This window comes from Pogona vitticeps, chromosome 6, assembly GCF_051106095.1.
Source record: "Pogona vitticeps strain Pit_001003342236 chromosome 6, PviZW2.1, whole genome shotgun sequence".
NCBI classification, from domain to species: domain Eukaryota; kingdom Metazoa; phylum Chordata; class Lepidosauria; order Squamata; family Agamidae; genus Pogona; species Pogona vitticeps.
In genome coordinates, this window is record NC_135788.1 from 19,304,742 (window position 1) to 19,326,879 (window position 22,138).

The 22,138-nt window shown below is 39.0% G+C and overlaps 1 protein-coding gene across 4 annotated transcripts in view; it reads right to left on the reverse strand.

Moving 5' to 3' along the window:
• The window catches only part of ARMC3 (armadillo repeat containing 3), a 79,324-nt gene that overhangs the window by 13,548 nt on the left and 43,638 nt on the right, over positions 1–22,138 (reverse strand). For all 4 annotated transcript variants that reach the window (XM_073003061.2, XM_020801685.3, XM_073003058.2 and 1 more), the window contains 6 exons: positions 15,881–16,130; positions 15,276–15,412; positions 13,955–14,123; positions 11,121–11,221; positions 8,337–8,453; positions 4,866–4,943 (listed from right to left, as the gene is read on the reverse strand). In XM_073003061.2, coding sequence (XP_072859162.1) covers positions 4,866–4,943; positions 8,337–8,453; positions 11,121–11,221; positions 13,955–14,123; positions 15,276–15,412; positions 15,881–16,130 — 852 coding nt within the window. The remainder of the gene's footprint in view (positions 1–4,865; positions 4,944–8,336; positions 8,454–11,120; positions 11,222–13,954; positions 14,124–15,275; positions 15,413–15,880; positions 16,131–22,138) is intronic.

Below are 22,138 nucleotides of genomic sequence, written 5' to 3' on the forward strand. Positions count from 1 at the left end.
CATAGACAGCTACAGTTAACAGCCCTGAGAAAGACTGCAGCAGTTTGAAAAAGGTGAGTCTCATTTACCATATGAATCTGTCCACTGTGTAATAATGGGGACAGGTACAGACAGAAGTACATCAATCTTCTCATATATATGCCTGAAACCACTTGCTGGTCCCAACTGGAGTAGACCCACTGAATTAATGGGAAGTCACTAATGTACAATGTACGTAAGTTCCATTGATTCAACGTGTCTATTCTAGATGAAATTAACAACTGGGTTTAGACCAAAGTGTTAAGTTCGTAAGCAATGGGAGTCTACAAATCATGTAAAAATGTTGTGTGGACTGACATGATAGCCACATTATAGGTACCATCACTTCATGATACATTTTTTGGGTCAACCCTGGAACCACTGTTCATCCCTCATGCCCAAAGATGGTTTGTTTTAATGAAACAATAGAACCCAAAATATAGACAATATTCAGAAGTAAATCCTAGGCAACTCGATTTACTTATTTATTTACTTTTATTTATTTACAAGCTTCAAGAATTATCACCTCTAGATAGCAGACTGAACAGATGGGCACTAAGATCATCCAATCAGTCCTCCCCATTATGGTGAGACATACTATATTTCTATTTAGATTATAGTAATAATTTCCAAATTTACATTATATGCCATTTAGAAATTACATCTCTCTCTCTCTCTCTCTCTCTCTCTCTCGTTATAATGCTCTGCTTCTTTTCTGGCAATGAATATATGTCAGACCTAACAAAATGGCTGAAATCTTGTTGCTTATTGCAAGGAAATTCATAAATTTTAGATCATTTCTAGCTTGGAAGTAAAGAGTTCCCACCACAATTCTTAGGGTGGGATGTACCTGCTCACTTGGTACACATACACATGGCCCTAAGAATCATGTCAGACACTTTATTTCCCAGTTAGGAATATGTAGGTTAAAAGTTACAGTTTTTTTAATGTAAGCAACAGGATTTCAGTTGCTGTGTTATTGGAGCAAGTTGCATAAGCAGAACAGTAAAAGAGTCCATGTACTACTGGTCACTGAAGAACAGAAATGCAAATTCTGCCTTTTTAAAAAGTAAAAACTTAAATGCAAGCAAACAACCTGCAAAACAAAAAACCTCAAATCCAACAGCTAAACAGTGATAAAGCAGTTGAGCCAGGCTAACACAAAACAGGAATCTCCAAGGCCACTCTCCACTGTAATTCATGAAACCACAGTTTTCTCCTGCACTTCCCCTTTCCCAAAGTTATAGGATGCAGTTATGCTTTTTTGTGAGGACCTTTTTCTTGCTAAAAACAACAAAAGTCCTACATGAACTTTTGTGCAGCTTGATATGCACCAGGGAAGCTTTCTCTCAATGACCGGCTACATGAGTGACTAGCTATGTGGCCAGCTACATAAGTGCCTTTTAGAGGAATTGTTATGCATTACTGCTCTAGCTGAGTCTTTGTGATTACCATCTCTCAGAATGGTATTTGTTTGCTCCTTTTTAGTATTTACATACTTATTGTTTTAGCATTAATATTGTCTTTTAATAATGTGAGCTGCCTCTTTATACTCATTGTTCTTAGCTTTTAATGATTTAAAACAGGGAACCCAACCCCTGGGCCGCAGACCAGTACTGGTCCTTGGCTTTGGAAGGACTGGGCCGCCAAGACAGATTTTCGAGGGCTGAAGGAGCGTGTGCCCATATGCAGTCCTGCCCCCTTCACGCATGTACATATGCACTCCTGCATGCACACACACACATGCCCGCCCCACACGCATGCACAGATGCCTACTTGCCCCCACACTCATGCATGCACCTCTGCCCACCTCCCATATGCATGCATAGACACCCACCAGCACGCCTGCTCCCTGCACCCATGGCCCACCCTCCGGTTCTTGGGAGAATGATCTTCAACTAAACCGGTCCCTGGTGTCAAAAAGTTTGGGACCCACTGAAATTACTATTGTATACTCATTGTTTTCAGCTTTAAATATTGACTTTCACTGATGTAAACTGCCTTGGGTGTTTTTAAGGAGAAAGGCAGAGGTAGGTATGTAGGTATGTAGGTATGTAGGTATGTAGGTATGTATGTATGTATGTATGTATGTAGGTAGGTAGGTAGGTAGGTAGGTAGGTAGGTAGGTAGGTAGGTAGGTAGGTAGGTAGGTAGGTAGGTAGGTAGGTAAATGGCTGGCTGGCTGGCTGCCTGGCTGGCTGAATCCTAATACCTCAAATCCCTGAAAACATACATTATAGTACTTTCATATATAATGCACTGTCACTTCATACTGCTGGTCCGAAATGTGCTTAATCAAATAAATTTGCATCTTCATAATGCATAATGGTCAAGATTCAACATCTTGAATCCTGTGCCAGTGGAACTGCTGACTTTTTCCCTCTCTTCTACCTTGTATACCTTAAACTCCTGTCCTTCAGGGTTTCCCAATTAACTTAAGCAGTTTTCTACAGTGCACAGGGGTGAGGGTTCAGGAGGGAGTAGAGGTTGAGGAGTATTGTGGAAGCAGGAAGAACTGGCAGAAGTACACAGTTATATTTTGGCCTGTTAGTACATTGGACAGTGCTTTTTAAAGCTATAGCTCTACACCAGGCGTCTCCAAACAGTGGCCCATGGGCCACATCTGGCCCACCTTGCCTTTTTATCCGGCCTGGCAGGCAAGCAGGTGCATGTGTGCCTGTGGCTGGGCATGCACATTTTCAGCCCTCAAAAATGTGGAGCATATATGATGTGGCCCTCCCACTGAAAAGTTTGGAGAACCTGCTCTACATAATTCAGATGTCCCATAGTGGTCTTGTCAAAAGTTAATGAGGAGTTTAAGAATATGCATGTTCTCAAAAGTGTGCCTGTGTAATGGTACAGCTATAAAATAAAACATAAGAGTATAAAACAGAATTAATATTTTTTCTTTATGGTTATGCATTAACTAGTTTTTTTTTAATGTTGACACGACTGAAAGCTCCAAATGGTTTGGCAAACTTGGCTAGAACTAGAGCAGGAAAGCCTAATTTAGAAATAGGCACATTTATTATAATGTAATAGACAATATATGTGCCATTTCTATCTTTACCCAGCCTTCATTTCCCTCTCCTTCCTCTGTTGTCTTCTGTCTGTTTTTATCATGTAAGCCTGATAAGGTTTACCTGTCAAACTGGTTAGACACGAAACAAAACAAAAACAAAAAAGACAAAAATGTTTTGTCATCTTAAAGCCTAACTGCTATATTTTAATGTGATCTTTCATTGATCCAGTCCAGTTTGTTAGATATAGGACCGAAACTATATGGCAATCATTTATGAGGGGGGTGCTGATAAGTATTGAGCCTTTCCCAGAAAAAAATGAGCTAGGAAGTTGTAACTGCCACACTATTCTACATATTCTCCCAGGAAGTCAATGCACTTACAATATCTGTCCTGCAACTTCTTAAGTACCTGCAAATAAAATTCTTCCGACTGCTGGTGTAACCACTCATTTGCAGCATTAGTTGCCTCCAGAACACTCCCAAATCGTTGTCCATTTAGGTGTTTTTTGAGTTTGGGAAACAGATAATAGTCAGAAGGAGCCAAGTCAGGAAAATAGGGTGGATGGGGCATCACTTGAAAGCCTAAGGATGTCAGTTTTGCCATTGTTTCACCTGCAGTGTGTGATGAGGCATTGTCATGCAACAGGATGGCACCTTTGGAGAGCTTTCCTCGACGTTTTTCCTTGATGTTTTGCTTCAATATCGTCAGTAAAGCAGAGTAATATTTTGCATTGATGGTTGAACCCTGTTGGAGGTAGTCCACCAGCAGAACTCCCTTCTTATCCCAAAAAACTGTTGCAATTTGCGTCTGTACTGACCTTTGCACTCGGAACTTCTTTGGCCTGGGAGAACCACTGTGCCTCCATTCCTTAGACTCTTCCTTTGTCTCAGGGTCATAACAGTAAATCCATGTCTCATCACCAGTTACCAGTTTGCCCAAGAAATCTGACTCATTTCTTGCAAAATGTTCCAAAACAGCCACAGATGACTCCACACTTTTGTTCGGTTGTCAAGAGTTTGGGGATCCACTTTGCTGCCAGCTTTCTCATTTCCAAGTTGTTGTGGATAATGGCACCAACTCTCTCACGTGATATTCTCAGATATACAGCAATATTTTTGGCTGATATTCGGCGGTCCTCCATGATCACGTCATGGATGGCTTTCACATTTGCAGGCACAGAGACAGAAACAGGCCTTCCACTGGGTTTCTCACTTTCAACACCGAAATGGCCAGTTTTAAAATTGACAACCCAACGTTTAACTGTCGCATATGAAGGGCCACTGTCACCCATAATTTGTGACATTTCATCATGGATCTGCTTTCCACCTTTCCCTTGGAGAAACAGGAACTTGATCATGGTCCTATGCTCTACCACATTGAACTTTTCTGGAGGTGCTGCCATGTTTACTTGGACCGGAAAATGAAAGTTAAGTTAAAATCATAGGTAGTTGATTTTGCACAATTGAATATAGACAAATTGGCCAATACACCCCGCAATTTATAGCTTCCTAGTTCAATTCGTATACATGGCCCCATGACAAAGTGAAAGAGATTAGTAGAAACAAGTTGCAAGTTGTGTGAGTCAATGTAGCCTTCTTTTTAAAGTGCCACAACATTTTTGTCTTCTTTATTTTTTTGTGTTTTTTGGGGTTTTCCCCCCCATTTCTTGTTTGATATGCTTGCACAGACTAACACACCTACCACTTTGAAAACTGTCAAAACTTGTATTTGTAAAGCACCAAGAACACAGATGGTACATTAAAATGATAAAATAAAAATAACTATTTGTTAAAATGTTTGCACTTCTAAATAAAAATGCAGTACCTTGATCCTTTCTCTCTAACGCTTCCTTTACTGATTGAAGAAGATCGCCCTGGAGATTCTGGCTTTTCATCCATCAACCTATCAAAATTACAAAGTATCTTATTTCTGTTTGACTAAAGTAAGGCACTGGAATTCTTAAGGAGTTGCACACACATCACATAAAGGGCAATTGGAAATGATGTTAAGAACCCCTAGATACCTCCCAAGAAAAACCCAAAGATGGAACACCATGCCCTCTTGCATGCTAAATCAAATACTGAAAATTAGCTCCTATGCCTTGTTTTATAATAATTCAATTCCTCTTGCTTTTTCCAGTGACTTACATGTACATGGCTCATCAAAACAGATACAGCTATCAACATAAATTAGTTCATCTGCATCTGAAAGAAGTTATTATGTAGGCTGTAAAGCTAGCTTCTATTTAGTATAACAATATCCAGTACTTTCAAACTTCTCACGAGTTCCACCATCATTACATAATCCAGCAGAAGTACCATGGTCAACACTGATTTGCATAGGGAGTGGGGAAACTGTTGGTGCAGGACAAAGGTTGGTCTGTCCTCTAATAAGAATCTTTGGTGCAGCAATTCCCTATGAAGAATTCAACCACAAAAAATAGTTTTGAAAATGGTCACATCAGTGAATCGACACTTTCCCTTGACATATGGTTATATCACAGCCACTATTGTGGATGGAACACAGCAGGGTGTAAACAGAGAAACAGTATGATAATCATCAGAGTATCAGAAAGGTAAACTGCAATCTCACTCATAGTTCACAACAGAAAAACAATGGTTCAGCTGAGATCAGAGACTTCTGACCAAAAAGTTATCACCTATTCCAGCCTCTTCTTGCGCCTTCAAAGCACTATGATTTCTACTTTGTAGGGAGATATTACCAGTCATTTGTCATCATGAAGATGGACTCAAAATAATTAGATCCAGGTATGGATAACACCTGGATGAGAGACTGCTGGAACCTATGTAAGTCCTCTGGAACTCAATGGAGAAGAGATGAAATATAATTTGTTATTGCTGGACCAGAAAAGGTGTCTTGCTTTGGGTAAGGAAATAGATTTGAGCTAGCCAAATACTAACATTGGCAATAATGTATTCTTTTATATAAGCCAAAAAAAATTTCCTCCCTCTTCTTAATATTATTCCCCAGTGCCTTAAAAACAAACAGTCCTGCCCCAGAAAAAGAAAGGAAAGCCTATAACATAATAGCAATGGCAACAATAGGAGGCAGCATGAACAGTGAACTGGGTCTAGAATAGGTCAGTTGTACTTAGGTCTCTTTGAAATCAATATGAAATATTACAGTGCAATCCTATATATGTGATTGAGAAGGAGGCTCCAATAACTTTAGTAGGATCTGTTGAATCAGGAAATCATCACTTAAAAATCTCTTTGTTTTCAAAGGCACTTCAGTGCAACTTGCTTTGTGTGGACGAGCAGCATAGCAATTTACTCAGTATTAAACACATGCCTGTGTGCATCTGCAGGCACACACACAAAACTGGCTTGGAAGAAGAGGAGAGAAACAGCCAGTCCATAGTGCTACAAACCAGATGTGACTGACAATAAAGTACAGAAATAAAAGTTTTTTGCAAGAATGGCAAATACGTTTCATTTCACGCTTGAATGAAGATCTGCATCAGGAGGAAATAAACATGTCTGTTGATGTCATTATTATCTAACAGTTTTTTTATTATATTGTATAGTGTTATATAAAATTCATGTCTGGAAAACTCTTGAGTGATTATATTAGATGAGAAAAAAGGCAGGAGGATGGTCTTTGCCATGTCAGGAAATCCCCAGTAGGGGAAGGAAGACTCAAGTACTGCCAGGTATCTTTTGCAGAATTACACAGCCTATGCCAGCCTTCCCCCACCTAGTGTCCTTCAGATGTAATGGACCATAATTCCCATCATCCTGAAAAGTACTGCCTATGGGCATGCTCACTGGGGCCAAAAAGATAATTTGCCAGGGTTCTCCCTCTGAGAGCTCAGGTTTTGGGAACCCCCATCATTCTCAAGCAGCCAGCACAGCCAGCAGTGAGTTACTATAGACGTTACAGGCCAGCAACATCTGCAGGGCCACATGAAGGCCAAGAACACCTGGAGGCACATATATTTCATATCTTGGCCCGTATTCTTTCTTTTATGGATTATTTTATATGTAGCTGACAATGTTAATTATTACATGTTTCTAAAATATGATACATTGCCTGAAATCCAGTAGTCCCAGTGAATCAATGGAACTTATGGAGGAACTGACTTACCAATTCTCCACTGTTTCAATGGGCCTACTCTAGTAGTGACTAACTGCTGGATTTCAGTCACTGATTGATAAGACAGTATGTTATTTCATAGATTCAACCACGGAAACTGTCTATGGACAAACGCTGGCTCTACGGCTTGGAAACGGGGATGAGCACCGCCCCCTAGAGTCGGACATGACTGGACTAAATGTTAAGGGGAACCTTTACCTTTACCTACCCTTCAGAGACAGCATAAACTTGCAACATTTATTGGATATGGGGATGAAATTGTCCAGTAAATAGCTGGCAGTACCTCATGCTTTTCTTTTAATCAATGACATTAACATATAGGAATTGGTGAGCTTCCCACCTCCCCTCCCAATAAAAAATGAATGTTCAAGAAGATGGAGAATGAGGACCACTGAAGCCTAGGAAGGTTGCTATCTATAAAAAAACAACAACAGCCCACTTTTAAGTCAGAAACAATTAATGAGAATATGCTCAAAGATGAGCAAATATAAAGGAAATCTATGCCTGGGAAAAAGACATTATGCATCCTAGAAGATGCAGGTTGTATAAACTTTAAGCTCTAAATCAGATGTGATATAAACCTATTTTTGAATCCTACAGTTGTGATCTTCCTCTGTTTTTGAAACACACTTAAGCTTCAGTCTAATCCAAGCCTTGCCCCTAATCCTTCCCACACCACAACCATTTTCCTGCCCCAAATCCTCCTTTCTCAAAGCTCCTGTTTGCTGCAACAGCAGCATTAGGATAATTTGGGAAGGGGGTCATTTAGTGCAAAGACAGATTAGCCATCATTCTAATTTGAACTAAATTCTCCCCATGGCTGATTAATGTTTTTAAAAGGAGAAAACCAACCAAAGGAATGGTTAAGGCCACATTAACGCTAAATGAGTTTAGAATCAGAACACAAATCAAGAAGCAAGATGAAGCTACATATATGTAGCAAAAACCATATCATGATGATGAGAAGAGGAACAGATGAAGAGAGGAACTCATGTCAGAATTGGTACAGCAAGATTTCAAATGGGACAGGAAAGTATTTGGTTACACTTTTGGTAACAAGACATCTTTGGGCAACACAGCAATGTATTTCTTTACTCTGAATTTTCACAGTTTCCTTGGAGCACATAATTTATCACATTCAGAGGGAAAAAGAATTATCTATAAAATTCAAATACATACGTGGTTCTTTCTCTGCTAGTTTTTCTAATAGTGCTGCCAGAAGAAGACCCAGTTCGGCTGTTAGATGTCTCTTGTGTTGTTTTTTCCTCCGACAGAACAGAAAGAGCTGAGGCTTCACTGAAACAATAAAAGACACTGTATAACCCGTAATGCAGCCAAGTACAGTGGTGCCTCACTTAACGATGTTAATTGGTTCCATAAAAAAAATTGTTATGTGAAAACATCGTTAACTGAAACACCATTTCCCATAGGAATGCATTGAAAACCGGTTAATCCGTTCCAATTGGAATGGATTAATGCGTGCAATCGTTAGTCCACCTTGTGTAATGTATGCAGACTTAATTTGGTGTTGTTCTGAGTCTTCGTTAATTTTTGGTGATTTTTTCTCTCTCTCATTGAAAAGCATTGGACCGTCCGTCCAGTGCTTTTCAATGAGAGAGAAAAAAAACACCAAAAATTAACGAAGACTCAGAACAACACCAGATTAAGTCTGCATACATTACACAAGGTGGACTAACGATTGCAAGCATTTAAAACAGGTTTCAAACAGTTTAAGACACTTTCACAGGAGCGAAAACAGACATCGTTGAGTGAAAATCCCCCATAGAGAACATCGTTAAACGATGGGGGAAATTCCTCAAAGAAACCCATCGGTAAGCGAATTCTTCATTAAGTGAGGCAATCGTTAAGTGAGGCACCACTGTAGTTTTACATGACCATGTATATCATTTCAGCTGTAAAGCAGGCAACTGATGTTTATCTTTCCCTCTTCTCATTCAAGACTTTACAACTGCTTCTAGCTGCACCACTGCACATTGCTGTGCACCATTGTATCAGCCAAACCTTGGCTTCTATAAAAGAATAATAGATATCCACATCACTAATATAAAACTGCAAACCACACATCTTATTTTATTTTCCCAGTTCAGGGAGCTTCACTTCTGAAGACATGCTAACTGTTGCAATATCCACGCAGAAGACATTCATTATAGCATAGAGGTTTAGTATAGCATGCAGCACCTACGTATACTAAGTGAACAGGTGCACCTACATTTAGGGTGCCAAAAAGATATATAAAGGCTGGGTGTTTTGAGTCAAAGAGCCTCAGCAGAGACCTGGATCACAGGAGGTGCTGAGCAACTAACTACTGGTTCCAGGGTTTGTCCACTCCTGTTCTACAAGGGCTGCCAGCAAGCAGAAGGGACAAGAGATTGCTTTCTTTGCTTATATTTTCTGCTTTACTGTCTCTTCCACAAAGGTTTGGTATGTTCACTGTCTCTGAATTGAGGACAAGTTTTTATTAGCCTTGACAAAACAACTGTACAATCTCATTTGGGATTAAGACAACCAGATCTATCATCATTCTGGTTGGTTTGTGTGGAGTATTTGAAAGAGAAATGATATTTAAAATATAGGAAACTATACATCATCATGCCTCACAGACAATGTCTCTGCCCTTTTATTGCTCCTTTTATATTTGGCATATTCCCGTCTTCCTCTTCTTCCTCTTCCTACCATTTCTGTGCCTATGGCTGTATTTGTCCTTGGACATTTCCTTTTATTTACCGCAATTGGCAGTGCAGCAACAAGCTGACAGACAAAAGTCTTTGGGGCAGCTCTCCATGTGGATGTGTTAGATATAGAGAAGAAGACAGCAACTGAGGTTTTCAGTGGTTTCCAGGCCAGGGATTCCTTTGGAGCAGATCAGACCTGGACTGATTACATTGGGTCCTTATAATAATATAAAATAGGGAACAGTTGCAGATGGTACAAAGCCCACAGCTAATGATGAGAGTAATGGTTGTTGTGGGTTTTTCGGGCTCTTTGGCCGTGTTCTGAAGGTTGTTCTTCCTAACGTTTCGCCAGTCTCTGTGGCCGGCATCTTCAGAGGACAGCAACCTGTGCTCTAAGAGCCCGAAAAACCCAGAACAACCATTAGATCCCGGCCGTGAAAGCCTTCGCGAATATAATGAGAGTAATCTCTGCCTAACTACTCTGGGGTTCAAATTTGAGAGAGAATGAAAGCTTAGTAGACCTAGGCTGCACCACAGCCCCTCAGAGCCTATTTTGATCTTCTATAATGACACAGAAATGGAACATTATCTCAGCTATCTGGTGCAGAGGCACTCTGGAGCTACACCTAGCTGGGTTTTATTGGTATTTCTTTTCAATTATGTTTGTTTGGTCAGAGGCTGATTTTTTAAAAATTCGATATCAGCTTCCGCATAAGCTGCCTTTACATTACAGGCAGAATATAAACATAAGATATAAAATGAATGAACTTGTTCAATGTAAAGATGATCCTTTTTGTGTGTACAGGAGATTCCAGGTTATTTTCTTTCTTTTGCCTCAAACAAGCTGCTGCTGATCAAGGTAGGTTTTATTAGGCAGTAATTGCAAAGCTACGGCCTACCTATAATGAACATGCTCAAAATATGGATCCTTATGCAGTCAAATCAGCACCATACTGACAGAAGAGGGGATCATTAGAACCTTGAGGGAACCCCAACGTTTACAGAAGTACAACAAAAATCCTCGGGCAAACATCTTCCCAGGACTAGGGAAGCTCAAAGCGGTCCAATTGGGACTGAGCATGCTCTGTGGGCCTGGAATGCTGATGGTGGTGGGAAAGGAGAACAAAGGGAGGGCAAAAGGAAAGAAGACAAGGTTGCAGGACTGAAATGTACTTCGGAATATGTTGTTGGTGGCCCTATTTGTAAAATAAATAATCCTCAATTTCATGCAACACACAATCCCTGACAGATTAGTGTTTAGCAGACTCACGGTTCAGGTGACTTAGCATTTATTAAGATTATAGCACGACGGTCATTAAGCTCCTGAGCGCTGAGTTCTTCTAACGATAACAGCTTTATGCCCAGTTTTACCTATTGGAAGATTAGAATGAAACAAGATATAATCAAATTCCCCCTCAATGGAACGGACAAGGTTAGCACTGGCATCATTTTCATATAATGCTTCACCATAGGCTGAGCCTACACAAAGCTTCAGTTTCACATGGTCTTTACTCCTCTTCCTCCCACTTGCTCTGGAGGAAGAACAAATATGAATTCCACTTCACTTCAGTTGTCTTCTCATCTGTTGTTATTTGGAAACCCAACATTGTGAAATAAATTCTGGTTTGCTAAACAAGCCAGCTTAGCAACCCAGAGTCTGATGTTGGTTTGTTCAGTAACTGATTAGATTTTTTTTAATGACAATTTCTGATTCTCAGAAAACAAGCCAGGAAACTTGCAAAAGTGACACTGAATCCTGATCCATTTTTCCTCCATGGAGAGGAAGGGCGTCACATGGGGAGGAGGGGCTTTCTGCTCATGCACACAGCATTAAACTATGATTTAATATTATTTATTTATTTATTTATTTATTTATTTATTTATTGGACTTATATACCGCCCCATAGCGCTACAAGCACTCTCCGGGCGGTTTACAATTTTAATTATAAAGGCTACACATTGCCCCCCCAGCAAGCTGGGTACTCATTTTACCGACCTCGGAAGGATGGAAGGCTGAGTCAACCTTGAGCCGGCTACCTGGGATTTGAACCCCAGGTCGTGAGCACAGTTTTAGCTGCAGTACAGCGTTTTAACCACTGCGCCACGAGGAAGGAATACTGCCTCTCACAGAGCAGACAAATCAACTTATGCATAGAAAAGGCAGATTTTGTAAAAATAAGTAAATTAAATTGTACACTCTCACTTTTGTTAATATTTTGAATGATTTTGCTTATTTAATGCGCCTCTATAAGACAATTATTTTAACAAGCAGCATTATTAAGATGTACAAAATAAAGGTTTTTATAGATTCATACTTCTAAATTCATAAATCCCACTGTTAGTTCCAGTTAGAGTGGACCCAGTGAACCATTGGAACTTGGTAAATCACCGCATGTGTAGATTCTATTGATTCAATGGGCAATCCAGTCTGAGACTACTGTTAGATTAAGCCCTATTTCTTTTTGCCTTTTTTAAAAATAGAGAAAATATCACATATATAAACATATATTTGTTATGTGCCTTCAAGTTGGAACTGACTTATAGTGAGCCTAACAGGGCTTTCAAGGTAAATGAGATATTTAAGGAGTTGTTTTACCAGGTCCACACCACCAGTGAATTTCTATAATTGAGTGGGGATTCTAATCCAGGTCTCATGAATCCTGTTCCATTACTCTATTCATTACACCACACTGGTTATCTATAAACATGTGTAACAGATATAAAAATAGTGTGTTAAAAACAGGTAACTAAAGCGAATCAGAAAAGCACATTGTTTTAGTTCTGTTCCTCCAAGACTCACACCAGCATTATGACTCCTAGCAATTTAAAGAGAGCTAACAGACATTTTCTCCTTATCTAGAGTATGGATTGCATTGCTTGATTTTTATAAGCAACTTGAGCCTATGGGAAGTGCCTCAAGAGCCATTAATATTGTGTTCCTCACTTCTGGAGATTTGCAACATTTTTATAATACCGTATTTTTCGCACCATAAGACGCACCTTTTCCCCACAAAACAGGGGGGTGGAAAGTCTGTGCGTCTTATGGAGCGAAGAAAACAGATTATATTTTCCTGTTTTCTTCTCCTAAAAAATGGGTGCATCTTATGGAAAGGTGTGTCTTATGGAGCGAAAAATACGGTATTTGCTTAAGTTAACAATGTAAAGAAAGAATTATGGTAACTTGAGGCAAATATTTTTCTGCCAGGCAGCAGTTCTGCCATCCAATATTCAGTCCCCAGCAAAAAAAACACCCTACACCTAAAGATGCTTTCAGTCTTCTGTTCCTCTTTCTTCTAGAACTGTTTTGTTTTTTACACACACACACACACACACACACACACACAAAGCAAGAGAGAGCTTGCGAGTGAGCTAGCAAAAGAGACAATGAGTGAGAGAGAGAGAACAATGATATGGCAATTCTGAGGAAGTGACAATGTAATGCTGCATCATGGGTATATTTGGATATTAATGAACAATTATGGCACATCATTGCAGAAAAGGGCCTCAGAGTGCATGCTGTGTCTTCTCTCCTCCTAGGCATTTGGAATTCACCAGTTTGCTTTCATTTTCAATGGTCGTAGTTTGCTGTTAGATTTGAACCTTAATCTGTGGGTTATCATAAAAATCACTCACTGAAAATTGCTTCAGTAAACCATTCTTAAGAGTAATCACAGTTTGTTCAAGTTTGGACATAATCAGTGCTTGGAAAAATAATCTTTCCAGACTGGACTATCTAGAATCCCCTGGCTGGCTGTGGATTCTGGGAACTGTAGTATGAAAAAGTAACCTTTTGAATATTTTTCCATATTGCAAAACTGCAGTTACTTTTTAAAGAACCCCAAAATTTCTAAGCTCTTCCTTGCACACCAGAGCAGCAGAAGAGAGGCTACAATATGAGTTTCAGACTCCTCTGAGCCCATTCTCATAACAATAAAAGATGGTGTATCATCACAATGCATTGCTTTGGATGGGAAAGAGGAACAGACAAGGGATTATTTCATGGATATAGTCTTGTCTAGCTATGACCTCTGCAGGTACTGTGGATGCATTATGTTTGCAGGACCCAGTTTTCCTGTCAAAGTAAGAAGATTTTTAAGATACTACCTGTCCATAATCATAGAAACCATCTGTAATTATATTACTGGAGGACAAATAGCCCATTTGACTGTATTTTTGGGGAAGGTTGTGGTCCAGTATTTTGTCCAAAGCAGCTTCACTAAAATGGTTTTTTCGCCCAATAGACAAGTTAATTTCTTGAAGAATGTCCAAAGCACTGCCAAAACAAACAAGCAAGCAGGTAAAAACATTTTTAAAAGTTGACCCAATTTGAAATACAACAGCTTTACTTTCTACCATGATATCATTCTTCTACATAAAGACTCAACCTGAATTAGTAGTATGGCCTAAATTAATTGTCACTTTCACCTTCTCTTGGTATTGCATATACCATATTTTTCCATGTATAAGGCTATACTTTTGTCTAAAATCTTTAGACTAAAAATTGAGGGTCTTCTTATACACAGAAGCAAGCTGAGGAGAGAACAAAAACAAGTGGAGGGAAAGCAGGGATCAAAGTGATCCTGCAGCGCTTTGATCCCTTTCCCCCTACACTTGCTAATCCCCACTTAGATTTCGGATTAGAAAAGTGGAAGGCGTCTTATACATGGAAAAATACGGTACTACAACAGTTGCATAATAGCTACAGTCCTGAGAGAGTATGCTTGCCTGGGTAACTAGAATAGCACTACTTTATAACTTAACTTGGTAACAGTCTTTCTCCATATTATTTACATTCATTTAAAAACTGGAAATATTCATTTCATAACCCATACTCCAATATACTATAGAACAGAATAATAATTACCTGTCATCAAGCCAATTCTGACTTACAGCAACCCTTTCCGGGGTTGTCTAGGTACAGGATACTGAAAACTATGCAGCTTGTCCAAGGCTACACAGGCTAGCTCCTCTCCCATGAGGAAAGAGAGGAATTCGACTTCTAATCTCTGCAGCCAGATACCTAACTCACTCAGTTATGCAGCCAGTTATGCTACACACTAATTTTCTGAAGATGAATTCCTATGTACCCAAAATAGCACCCTTCCCTGCATAAACGGGATCAGGCTTGGTTTGCACAGGTAACAAAACATTTTAAGAAAGATGGGAGGTGGTGGAATCAAAAATGTTTTAGTGAGGACTGAACATGTTCAGTAGCCATGGAATGCTGGCTCAGGAAAGGGGTGACAGAAAACTAGAGGGCCGTGTGTAGAATGCAGTTTTCTGGAAACTTCACGTTTGGCTGGCTGACATACCAAACACAGACACCCTAGACACTCAACATTTTGTTTGAGACTCCCTTATAAATCCACATATATGAGCTAAAATAACCTCTGTTCTCAGCATCTTCTGCACCCTTTTTACTCACCCTAGCCTGGTCATTTCTGCTGCTGTTGGCTCGTCACCAGCACAAACCATAACAGCCCAGCAGGCATGTCTTCGGACTTCATCATACTTAGAATGTAAAAGCTTCACAAGAGGATCTAGACCTCCTGAGTTCCGCAACTAAAAAGACAGGCAGAGTGAGAGATGTACATACACACCCTTTTACACAACACACACATACATTTCTACATGGTTCCTTCATGGTAAAGGCTGTATTCATTCAAGATTGCCACTAAACGCCTTCTGTTATTTATTATTTATATGCCACCTTTTTTCCAATAAGGAGATTCAAGGTGCCTCAGAATATTAAAAGGAGTAGAATTAAGAACATAAAAGATTTTTAAAAATTAAACTATATGCTAATCAAGATACAATTGAATAAACATTAAAAACAATCTTAACTTTAAGAAGAGGCTGAACAATTAAACTGAGGCTAAACAATGAAGGCTGTACCTCAGTTGGACCTTCCTCACACATTCTTTTCTGTTGGCCATAGAAAAGGAAACCATGCAAAGAGTGCCACAGGAATTCCTTGTACGTTACGAACCAAAAGAGACAAAATAGTTAATGTAGAAGCACGTGCCTCACCTCAGCTCTTGCCTCAGCGTCACAAGCAAGGGCAGCCACAGCCAGAGCTGCTCTGCTCTGCACAAGGCTGTTGCTGGAATGCAGCGGCTCAACGATCGCAGTCATCATATTGTGGCTCTGAATGGCGAGACGCAATGGCTCCTGGGCAGCCAAGTTTGTGAGAACAGTGGCCGCGCTAGCCACAGCCCCATCTCTCTTTGCGCTCAAGACACTGATCAGTGGTTCAATGCCATCAGCTTCAGCAACAGCACTAGGAAAAGTGGTTAAAATGGGGGGGACCCCAAGCTAAGTTAGGTTTTAAGTTGGGAAAGAAAGCATGCTCAGTGTGGACACATAAACCACACCGACTGCTGCAACTTCAGAAGTTCAATAGCTCCACATATCAGGGTTGAAACATTCACAGCACAATCCGGTGCAGACACTAAAGCCCTTGTCATTGAGCCTATCAGGCCAGGCCTGATAGGAGGTATATTTTAACATTTGGAGGGCCAAAAAGTGCCCATTCCTCCCTAGATACATGTAAGATTGTTCTGTAAGGCTGCAATCCTGTGCCAACTAATGTAGGAGTTAGCTAGTAAAACTGAGCACTTGTGTGAGTGGTTTCCTCAGCTACGCAGATTATGGCAAGCTATGAGATCATATGCACACTTCTCTGAAAGTACGTTCTACTGTGCCTAGTAGGATTAAGCCTGCATAGGCACAGTATACCTCCTTATAATGATCCATTGGTCCATCATTGAAATCCTAGTCATACTGTGTTGCTAAAGACGGTTCATGATGTTACAATCTGAGATGGAACAGAAGAAAATAAAGAAGAGCTGGTATTTATTTGAAATAAGATTGTGAAAAATGGAAAGCATCCAGCTGGAACCCACATACAGAAGAGACACTTTGTGGGACATGTACAGAAAAGAGATGCTTCAGGATGGGCCTTTAAAAGACAAAAAACATTGCTTCATAGCATCCTATCCCAAGAATATATTTTTATTCAAAATAAATAATAGAATGATTTATAATTTAACAATTTCACCCATCTTAACAAAGCCAAGTCAATGAAGCAAAATATTCCTCTAAAATGATAGTAGTTATGTGTGTTTATTACTTTCTCAGAGAAAGCTGAGATTGAATATGGCTTGACACATTCTTACAAAAAGAAAAATCCAGGAACCAGCCAAGAGGGGGAATAAAATATGGTGAGTTTATGTCATGACCTCTTTAAAACTGTTTAATTGAAAAGTATTACCTTACTCAAGTAAGCATTTATGTCAAACATAATAGGAAATGCTATTCTCTTCTCAAAGTTATGAATCATTTATATTGAAAGCACGTTTCCTGAATATTATCAACTGATAATGATGGGGAAAACACAACAATCAGCTCTCTGTTTCCTTTAGCTGAGTATGAGGGTTGCTCAAAACAATAATATGTCTTTTTTCCCAAAATCTTGTGTGACTGTCGCCAGCATTCGCTTATAAATAGATCTAATTCTAGTTCTTCTTCACTTTGAATGATTGTACAGTAGCATAAGCAATCAATTTCTTCCTCTTATGTGGCTTCACAATATTATTTCTGTAAACAACATAAGGCGTATGCCCAACTGACTATCATTTCATAGTCATTTTATACTAGGCTCATCTGTTTGTTCAACAAAACTTGGCAAAGGCATTGACAGAGGAAATATACAGATGGAACTCTCAATTATCAATGTGCTCTCCTATTTACCTCCTAGTGGTGCAGCAGTACATATGCATATTTACTCAAAAGTAAGTCTCATGTATTAAATGAAGCTTACTCAATAATAAGTGTGATTATGTTTTTAAAAAAACACAACAGTGCAACCCTCTGCAGAAGAAATAACTCTCATTAAGCACAATGCATCTCACTCTCGAGTTAGCAGATATCAAATGTAATATATTGTTTATCCTTATTCATCAATGAAAATCACACTCCAAAGTAGCTATTAATATCTTCTAGTTCAAAATCATATCTCCAAACTACAATTTACACTGCCTATTAAATGTTTCTGGGCCAGAATTATTTATAATAACTGGCATATGTCAGATGGCATTGGTCAAAATCCTGTTGTTTAATGTAAACCAAATTATAACTTTCAATCCATTCATGCTCGGTAAACAAACTGCCCCCCCCTGCAATCTCAGAGGGCACACAAACACACTTTGGCCTGGTATGTGTGTGTGCTCATGGCCCTTAAAATCATAGCAAGAACACTTTGTCTACTGGGGAGAAATGGACTAAAAATTATAATTTGGTTGACATTAAGCAACAGGATTTTGTCTATTAAGAAGCCAGTGCTTGTATTTCCTGTTGCCATCAGTCAAATGACTAGGCATACAACAAGAAATAAAAGCTTTAGCTTCTTAACTGGTGACAATTTGCCACTGAAATTTACACTTTTGGACTTACACCATCATAAGTGATAGAATTCTGGCTATGATTCTAGGGGATGGTGTTTTTGTTTTGGCATGCAATCAGACATAGAAGGCAAGCTGGAGAGAAAACACAGTTGGATAACTGACAGGTGTGTAGGTAGGGAAAAATTAGATACAAGTTATGTGTTGGAGGTACAGCATTTGCATTTAACATGTGTAAGAACATAAGCACACAGAAACCTGTGCAGAAGACTTACAACTATTGAAGTGTTTTTATGAAACTAGGGAAAAAATCCCCCAGTTTGAGAGACAGTAATTTTGGAAGCACAAGTTGGATGAGGCCTCAGAGGTAGATAATGGTTACTAAACTAAGACACATTCATGAATTAGTTATTAATATAAAGTAGAGATAGTCTAATGACCTCTGTGGATAAACCACAAATGATACAGTGAGTAAGTAAGGGAAAAAGCCTGGTTGTCTTTTTAAAGTGCAGGGTGTCCAAGGGAACCTTTGTGAAGTAAAACAGCTGCTTTTAACTGTTGTCATACTGACTTTAGGTGGGAGCCTTTTGAGAAGCCAGTGCTGGCACTTTATAGAAGTGGATGGCCAATCTATGATCAGTGTTGTCTGCACTGACCACTACCATCTCCTTGGGATTTCAGACACTTGACACTTCACTTGGAGATGCCAGGAATGGAACCTGAAACTTTTTGCACACAAATCATATAGTATATTCTACTATTGCTTTTACTCCTACTCCTTTTAGAAAGCTAATATTCATATCCCATACCAAGAGGTCTCCTATTTTTAAAAGATCCTAATCCTGGGTACTTAATTTTTGAGTAATGCTTTTATAGCTAGAATAAAATAATCTTTTCTTCCACAATAGGAAACCTTTGAGGTGTTTTAAGGATTTTTCTCCTTCTTGTTATAGCCGCCTAGAGTGGTCCTGACCCGACCAGATAGGCGGGATAAAAATAAATTAAAAAATAAATTAAAAAAAATAAAATTTAAATCTAGGTCTTTCCAACCTCCCTGACCAAAGTCCCACAAAAGTGAAGGAAGGATTATATGCCCGTTGTCAGGAGCTGATTGTCTTCTATGGAGTCCTGTCCTAAAAAGATGTGCTATTGCCTACTACCATTTTTTTTCCAGTCTGACACTAGGGGTCAGTGTTGAGTCACATTGCAACAACAAAGACCAGCTATTTTGTCCCAAATTTCAAGAATGTAAATACAGTATTAATCATAGCTAGCTCACTTATGGAGAACAATTAATGTACTATTATAAGTAACATCAAGTCATCTTTACTATGTAGGATTCAGTGGAATGTACAAAAATAGTACTATAAATTATCAAATCATCTTCAAAAATAGAGTTCTGTTGAATAGTTACAAATACTATAGGCATATATTTAATAGACACAAACACTGTTCCACACAAATACTTATGTGTTATTCATAAAAGTATATCTTTTCTAGCATTATTTTAGTGTTGATAAATAAGATGCCTTTAACCTTGCATGTTAGAGAATGGATAGGTTTGCTTGGAGGGGTACATGTGGGAGGATGTAGTTATTGTCACTATTATCTGAAATTTCCAATGGGTGTGAGGCATTTCTGATGAGTGCACAATTCATGCTTGCAGTTTTGAACCAGTGTCACTCTGGAGATGGCTTGCGACTTTTCTGACCATCTACTCTTTGTGCCATAAATATTAAAGTCCGATATTAAGTTGAAAGACCAGTAGAAGAGAGTAGTTGCACTACTGACACCATGCAATTTAATTACAGCATGGCCCTCATACATCAAATGGAACATGGACAAGAATGCTTTCTGACCACCTTTCATAAAAGATTCCATCCTTGTTCTTCTGATAAACTGGAATTCCAAAGTGCTACTTACGTAAACAGCTGGAGACTTCCAAGTAATTATGGTGATGAAGAGATTCCAGCCACTCCATTTGGAAGAGTGTCATTCCTCCGCCTAACATGACACTTAACAATACTGGTGTTTCATTTGTTTCAAAGCCCTTTCTTTTGTGTTTGCTCTGCAATAAGACTTTCAAAATAACACCCCCAATCCATTCCACCTGACAGAACTGTCTTTACTAAACTCACTTTCAGTTAAAGCCAGATTTGTATGATTTTCCCAATTTTTGGAGAATTCCGGGAGTTTACTTTTTTTTAAAAAAAAATGGCACATCCCTAAAAGTTGCATTACAGTTTGCATTGTGCCCCAGCCAGCATGGCCACTGAGTAGCCCATCCTGCCTGATGTATTCTATATATTTTAGGGTGTTTTTTTTAAAAGTAGCATCTCTTACCTCTGTTCACTGTCTTCAGCTCTCTGTAGGAGAAAGCACTGTGTCTATGAAGCCTTTGTTTTAACTCCCTGTTGCTGACGCCCAAGTGTGACAAAGCCTTAAGTACATTAAAACTGCATTTGCCCACACTCCTTGCTTATTACCTTTATGCCAAACTAAATTACAGTAATTAATGTAGAGCATGATGGCTACGACTAATGAGTGTTGCAGTTCAAAAGATAAGTTAGCCACCAAGTTGCACATCTTGGTGAATATCAACTTATAAGCAACCACTTTTTGGTTATGAATCCGTGTTAGCCTATGTATAGCTAACAGATACAAATAATAAATATTTATCAAAAACCTAGTTTAGGGCAGCTTTTAGTTCCACATAAAAGGTTCCAAGAGAACAAAGGCAATTTTTAACCCTTCATAATCAGGATAGATCAAATTCATCTACCCCGGTAACCTCTATGTAATAAAGACTGCACTGTGGTTGTTAACTTTACTAAGCATAATTAATATTTATGAAGATAATTTGAACCCAGTCAATTTCTGTCCTAATCTTCATTCCACAAAAGCTGTTTATGTTAACAGAGTTTGGGAGCTTGTTAAAATATAAATGGCACTAAGAACGTGAATACATTTAACAGCTTGTATAGTACATTTATTCTGCATTAATAAAAGTCAACGCATGACTCAACCTAAATAAAATGTGGCACCAGTAGAGAATGGCAGAATGACCAATAGATGGCAGTCATGCTGTAAATTAAAATACAAACTCTACAGAAATATGAGTTCTATTACTGTATTTTTTGCACCATAAGACTCACTTTTTTCCCACAAAACAGGGGTGTGGAAAGTCTGTGCGTCTTATGGAGCGAAGAAAACAGATTATATTTTCCTGTTTTCTTCTCCTAAAAAATTGGTGCGTCTTATGGAAAGGTGCGTCTTATGGAGCGAAAAATACGGTACATCAGTGATTGAAATCTAGATTAAAGTCCTAGTATAGATTTGATTATTTCATAATCTGACAGTGAAAGAACCAACACACACATAATAACAGTAAAGACACCCATAGATTGTGTAACAGTAGTTGGAACGCCATGGTGAGGCTAGATTTTCAGTCAAGCTTACATCTAAATTGGGAAAGGTGCCAAATAATATAGCTCATATTTACTACAGTTCTTCCAGGAATCTGCTCTTCATATTGAAGGCAGAAAATCTGGCCCACTTTCCTTAAAGATCTTGTGCTGGGAATTTCAAGTGATGCTTTCTTTTGCCTACATCTGTTTAAGCTAATGTGTGGCAAACCAAGACATGTTGCTACAGCCAAAGGAATACCGAATGCTAGGCTGCTGAGTCTGTGCATGTTTGTTGCAGACTTGACAGAACACACATCTCTGCCTAAAAACAGTCCAACTCAAAACAAAACCTGTGCTGAAGCTTAAAATATTAAATGAGATATCCATAAATATGAAAATAAAACATGACATAGATCATATTAATTAATTCAGAGAAAAGATCACTGCAGGACAAGCTTGCATCTTTCCCAGTGGGCACA